This window comes from Sinocyclocheilus rhinocerous, unplaced genomic scaffold, assembly GCF_001515625.1.
Source record: "Sinocyclocheilus rhinocerous isolate Xijiao unplaced genomic scaffold, SAMN03320098_v1.1 scaffold504, whole genome shotgun sequence".
Classification (NCBI taxonomy): domain Eukaryota; kingdom Metazoa; phylum Chordata; class Actinopteri; order Cypriniformes; family Cyprinidae; genus Sinocyclocheilus; species Sinocyclocheilus rhinocerous.
The window spans coordinates 1,235,133-1,241,535 of NW_015645076.1; the positions used below are offsets into that span (position 1 = coordinate 1,235,133).

At 37.9% G+C, this 6,403-nt stretch overlaps 1 protein-coding gene across 1 annotated transcript in view; it reads right to left on the reverse strand.

Moving 5' to 3' along the window:
• The window catches only part of LOC107705496 (unconventional myosin-X-like), a 30,003-nt gene that overhangs the window by 9,279 nt on the left and 14,321 nt on the right, over positions 1 to 6,403 (reverse strand). The window contains exons 10-22 of the mRNA XM_016508804.1: positions 6,103 to 6,221; positions 5,822 to 5,968; positions 5,638 to 5,738; positions 5,364 to 5,430; positions 5,085 to 5,177; positions 4,914 to 4,982; positions 4,737 to 4,819; positions 4,328 to 4,436; positions 4,096 to 4,176; positions 3,852 to 3,976; positions 3,636 to 3,765; positions 877 to 1,653; positions 461 to 584 (exon numbers count right to left, since the gene is read on the reverse strand). Coding sequence (XP_016364290.1) covers positions 461 to 584; positions 877 to 1,653; positions 3,636 to 3,765; positions 3,852 to 3,976; positions 4,096 to 4,176; positions 4,328 to 4,436; positions 4,737 to 4,819; positions 4,914 to 4,982; positions 5,085 to 5,177; positions 5,364 to 5,430; positions 5,638 to 5,738; positions 5,822 to 5,968; positions 6,103 to 6,221 — 2,025 coding nt within the window. The remainder of the gene's footprint in view (positions 1 to 460; positions 585 to 876; positions 1,654 to 3,635; positions 3,766 to 3,851; positions 3,977 to 4,095; positions 4,177 to 4,327; positions 4,437 to 4,736; positions 4,820 to 4,913; positions 4,983 to 5,084; positions 5,178 to 5,363; positions 5,431 to 5,637; positions 5,739 to 5,821; positions 5,969 to 6,102; positions 6,222 to 6,403) is intronic.

Below are 6,403 nucleotides of genomic sequence, written 5' to 3' on the forward strand. Positions count from 1 at the left end.
TACACGCACACACACACACACACACACATATAAACCCACAACCATGAAAGACTAGAAAAGCTATTTAAATTAATTGGTCATAAAAAATAACATTTATGCATTTGGCAGCCGCTATTTTCCAATGCGACTTACTTTGCATTCAAAGTATATTGTTTTTAATCCAATTATGCATTTCTTGCTAATCAAACCCATGACCTTGGAATTGCTAGACATGCTCTACTTTTTATTGAAACTTCTGGAATTATGTCATTTGTTTTAAATATTAACCATTATTTTATTATTTTAATACATTTTGTGAAAAGTGTTAAAATGAGTAGCTTTGTCATTAAAGCAGAAGTACCAGATCCATTTTGGCCCTTTAAATATTAGCTTTGACAATAGGGGCCTTGAATTTAAAAAGGTTTAGGGCCACAGCAGGGACTTTATTTAGTGTAAAAAGATTTAATCTTTGATTTCTTACCCTTCATGTAAAGGTAACTGTGGAAGTATGGAGGTCCGTTCCCATTCAAGATGTTGACTTTACCGTTGGATACCTCCTCATCTGTGTCCACGTACCCATCATGCTCATCATCGCTGTCAGCATACTTAAAAAAAGAGACGGATAGAGTGAATGGTCTGTGTGTGAGTGTACATACCTACTTAACCATATTTTGGGGACAAATATGTACCCAGAAGTGAGCTAAACCTGACAAAATCTCTTTTCTAGGGACAAAGTAAAATTTGTAAATACGTTATAATTAAAGTAAATTCAAAGTATTTATTTTAAATTATAAAAATACAGAAAGCTTTCTGTTGGGGTTAGATTATAGTATTTATAAATAGCTTTATATAGAAAGAATTTGCACCCTTAGGGCACGTGTACTCTGTGTAACTCACTGAATCTGAGCTGCGGTTGTAAGACTCCTGGCTTGCGTTGGTGCAGGTGGACTTGCGTACGTGTTCTGTGTCCGTCGCCGCAATGCTGCTCTGTCCGTCCTCTAGATCGTCTTGGTCATAGTCTGACTCGCCATCCCCAGGCACACTGTAGATGGGTTCCTCTGTGTCTGGAAGAGACTCCGCTGCAGTCAGCCTGCTGGTGCGATCCACATCTTCTCCCTCCTTTTTCCCATCCACCTCTTTAACTGTTTTAGCCTCTTCAGGCTTTCCAACTTCCTTTTCGGCATCGCCAGGGAGAGGGGGAGGAGGAGGCGGGGGAGGAGCCCCAGGTGGAACGTTGGGTGCAGATGGAGCCAACGTGCCCTCGGCAAAGGCAGGAGGAGGAGGTGGCAGAGTGGCTAAGATTTCCTGATCCACTGGACCTTCCACTGGAGGAGGGAACTCGGGAAGTGGTATGCACTCTTCGTCTGCATGGAAGCCTTCATCTACCTCTTCCTCAGTGGCGGCTGCCGGTCTGGAGGCAGGTGGTTTAGCATCACCAGGAATGACTTCTGGGCCTCCGGTGTCGAGCAGTTCAAGGAATTCAGTGGCGACACGAGAAGCCGCTTTTTTCTGACGCAGGATCTCGGCATCACGCCGCAAGCGGAGTTCCTGTCTTGAGCTCTCACATAGCATAGACACACCGTCTTCTCTTTTCTTCTGCAGATGCTCAATCTCGCGCTCCAAACGCAGAATTTCCTCCATCTGACGGTGCTCCTCCTCAGCCGAGCATGGAGACTAAAGGAGGGCAAGAGAGAAGAATGATATAGAAACACTGGTTAGACAAAAACAAACATTACGAACATGTCAACACCACCTGTCTTCAACTCTGACAGGTTTTTAGACTCAATGTCAGAAGGTTTGAAAAAAAATCTATTTGACAGGTTAACTGCACATAAGCATGCATTTTTTTGAGGAGGAGTCTGAAGTTTTCATTAAGAATAAAATGTTGCTCTATAATTTGTCTGTCAAAAATGCTGTTGAAAAGCATAGTAGCCAATTTCCGACGCATTAGAAAAAAAGTCTTCATAATTATTAGATGATAAAATCTTGACTTAATTATGTCTTAATGACTTTAATTATGACTTTTAATCTCATAATTTCAACTTTTTATCTCATAATGTCTTAGTGTGTCATAATTTAATCTTTAATGTTATAATTATGATTTACAAATGCATCTTCTCTAATGTGGCATAAGTCATAATTGTGAGATAAAAAGTCAAAATTTTGACAAAAAGTCAAATTTTAAGATAAAAAGTCATAATTATGAGATAAAAAGTCATAGTTATGACAAATATATATATATATATATATATATACATACAGTATATATATGTATATATATATATATGTACATACATATATATATATATATACGTATATATTCATCATAATTGTGACTTAGTATGTTATCTTAGTATGTTATTAGTATGTTAGTATGTTATATTTTGAATCTCATAATTATGACTTTTTTCAAAATTACTTTTATGTTGTAATGTAAATTTTATGTCATAATTTCAACTTTTAATGTGATAATTGTGACTTTTTATGTCATAATTGTGATTTTCCAAAGCATTTTTTCTTATGTGGCAGAAATGGGCTTATATAGAATAAAGACAAAGCTATGTGAAAACAAAAATCACAACCAATCAGCATAATCAGACAAAATTGCATTTTAAAGCTTAGCTAAACATACATATTGCATATTCATGATGTAAAGTTTCAAAGTTTGGAGTAAGATAAGACTAGCTTAAAAAACTGTTGATCATTTGTTAAATATACCTTGAACCAAACACTAATCACCATAATAGTGACTCTAAGGGTAAGTGGGATTTGTGCCCTAAAATACATACACAGCTATAGATATGTAATGCCAAGCCAGCAGAGGGAGCCCTCACCCGAGTACTGACTGTGTTCCACTCCCTCTGCTTCCTCTACACTCATTTTCTGTTTGGTTACTTTATAGCCAGAGACTGTGCTCATGCTCATCGCGAAGTATTGCCAGTTAAACCTGCCTTACCAAGCGTTCTCTATTGTGATTCTGATTGCCTGTTCAGTGTATGATTCTGCCTGTTTACCGACCTAACGTTTACCTGGATTATTCCCCTTGCTTAGTTTGCCTGATCGGACGGATGTGTGTGTTTGGACCTTTTGCCTGCCTGTTCACTTTAGCCTTCTGGATTGCCCCTGTAAGTGTTGTTACATTGGATTGTCATTCTGGTTTCGACCTTCTGCCTGCCTTGACGTTCCTGTTCACTGAAACTGTCCTCAATAAACTCCCGCACATGGATTCAGACTCAGCCTCAGCGTCCTCATTACAAATGTAACATTATTTCACAATATTACTTTTTTTTAATTGTATTTCTGATCGAATAAATGTCTTGGTGAGCATAAGAGACTTCTGTTGAAAACATAAAAATTAATGGTAGTGTATATTTAAAAATTTCTGGTATTATTCTCTGAGGGAAAAAAACAATTACTGTATTATGGGAAACTTGAGCAAAACCTAAATGTGATATAGGATGAAAAGATGCCCATAAAAAAATCATCAGGACAGGTCGGAAACTAGGCCATATAGGTAATGTGTGTGCTTTGAAGGGGCGGGTGGCACATGTTCAAATCCAAAAGGAGATTAAAGAAATGTTGTGGGTTGAAAATTTTTGGGAAACTATACCTAATGTAAAAAGAGGCGATAGAGCAAGAGGCCAAAGGTCACTCACCTTGGTCTTCCCAATCTGCCACTCCTTTTTCGTCCTGTCGTGGAGTGTCAGCAAATCTGTGCTCTTCTTTTTCTCATCTCCATTTGAAGCCACAGCAGCCTTTTCCTTCTCCTTCAGGATAATCGTATACCTGATGTATACAACCACAAAATCATAGTCTCCAAGAAAAGCTGAGACAACAAAAATTCATGCACCTGTATGCGTTTTAACATCTACCTGCTGAAGAAGTCTTTAAAGGTGCGTCGGACAGGGAATCCAGCTCTGCGAATCTTCACTGTCTCCAACATGCCAGAGTACCGCAATTGATTGAGAACCACATCCGGGTCGAGCTTGTTTGGGGTCTAAAGAACAAAAAAAACAAACAAAAGCAAAATACATTATTAAAATTTATGACGTGTTGAATACACCCCAGAATTTATTTTTAAATTGCATTCTCATTAGCTGATGTGACTTCTCTCACCTTGTCCATGTTGGGTTTTATGCAACGCACAAAAAAGGGGTTGGATACACTGAGAGTGGCCATTAGGGCATGAAGAGAGTCCTGAGAGACAGAAGAGACAACCGATCAAATGTTTGACAAATCAGAAGGGACTGCAGGCAGTTCCTGATTGTTTTAACATGCAGCACTTTAGCATGTTCAATTTAAGGTCTATTATATAGATAAAAGTCTTGATATGGGAGTTTTATCTCACTCTAAACTGTGAGCTGAGAGTGGGCTTTTTTCTTGCCGTGCCCATCTTCAAGGTCTCCTCATTATTTCTGCTGCTCACTTGCTCAAACAGGTCATAGATGAAATCCAATCTGCACACACACAGAATAACTCAAACAAAACTGCCACAGTGTGTGTGTGTGTGTGTGTGAGCTTGTGCATTTGTGTGTTTGCGTCTTACCTACTATCCTTCAGCATGTTCAGTATATCATCTCTAAATGTGTCTCTGTTCTTCTCTAAAATCCCCCTCACATCATACAAGACCTATAAAAAGGAAGACAAAAAATTATGAAGAAAAGAGACAGGCACACACACAGAATAACTCAAACAAAACTGCCTCAGTGTGTGTGTGTGTGTGTCAGAGCTTGTGCATTTGTGTGTTTGCGTCTTACCTACTATCCTTCAGCATGTTCAGTATATCATCTCTAAATGTGTCTCTGTTCTTCTCTAAAATCCCCCTCACATCATACAAGACCTATAAAAAGGAAGACAAAAAATTATGAAGAAAAGAGACAGACAGAGAGATAAATAGATAGATATACAAACAGACAGATGGATATTTCATATACCTCTCCAGCATAGTGTTTTATCCCAAACTGATGGTCTGCCAGTCTGGGTTTCACATAATAGGGATTAGTCTGTGGAAAAAGACAACCTCATGTGTTTAGTGAGTTCATGTTATTACACTGAATGCTTGGTTGAATTATATTATGTCTTTGTATGATGAGAGCTTAACTCACAGAGTGTCTGCCATGCAGTTTCTCCAGCAGGGTGAAGTCAGTGCCTTTGGGAAATCGGCTCTCCTCGTTAATCAGTGCTAACATGCCCAATTTCTGCACAAACACAACATTAAATACTGTAAGTGTTAAATAATACAAAACTGAAAACTTCTATTATTGTAATAATCAAATTAATCTTTGTTTGAAGGAATGTATAAATATGTGTCAGACTAAATTAAATTAAATTACATTTTTAAATTAAAATTAATTGTTCCTGACAGCTAACCATGATTCTTCTACCTTCTCAATCAGATCCAGACATTCTGCATTGTCCATCCAGTCAATGGCTTCCCAGTGAATGCCTTCCCTGTACGACACAATTCACCAGTTTTAGTATACAAAACTTGTACAAGCTTAACAATAATCTTTTTAAAAGCTTAAATTGCATTCACAAAAATTAGGCAAAAAAAAAAAAACAATAGTGTGATTAGGCACTTAGGAGATACTTTACACATATAAGAATATATGTAATTGCAGAGCAAATTGTCATGCTCTCACGGTTGTCAGTCTTTACCTGTTGTACTCTAGTTGCTCCAGAGAGAAGATGTGTTTGTTGAAATATTCTTGAAGTTTCTCATTAGCATAGTTAATGTTGAACTGCTCAAAACGGTTCACCTTCAGAACAAACAAACACTTGGGTTAGATCTCAATAAAAATATGTGTCTGTGCATGATCATGTGATCCATGTGGCCTCACACCTCAAAGTTCTCAAAACCGAAGATGTCCAAGATTCCAATAGACTTGAAATTATCTTTGCCCTTTATCTTCTGATTAATTCGCATGATGATCCACGAGAAGCACTGCGAATAAAGCGCCATGGCAACCGAATCCCGGGAATCTATTGCCTGTCAATCAAGCATGACAAAATAAAATGCCCATTTTTGATCAAGTAGAGACAGAAGAGAAGAACTGCTAAACTAGTCAAGTTTTTTTATTTTTATTAAAGTATATCAATATGAGAAAGTATATGTGATTTTACCTGTTCCACTGTGAGAGGAGAGCAGATCTCTTCTCCTCTGAGGATCATGGAACGTTGGGTCAGAACCTCAGACAACTGAAAACTGTCCAGACCCAGGAGCTCGCTCACATTAGTGACAACTGCAGGAAAACAGAGAAGAGAATTACCGTATTGGCCCGAATATAAGACGACCCTGATTATAAGACGACCCCCCTTTTTCCAGATGTACCTTTTGGAAAAAGGCTTTTTAAAAACCAAATCTTGCTTTTTCTCAGTAAAACACATTTTGTCTTCAATTATTTTCATATTGCATATTTTTCCT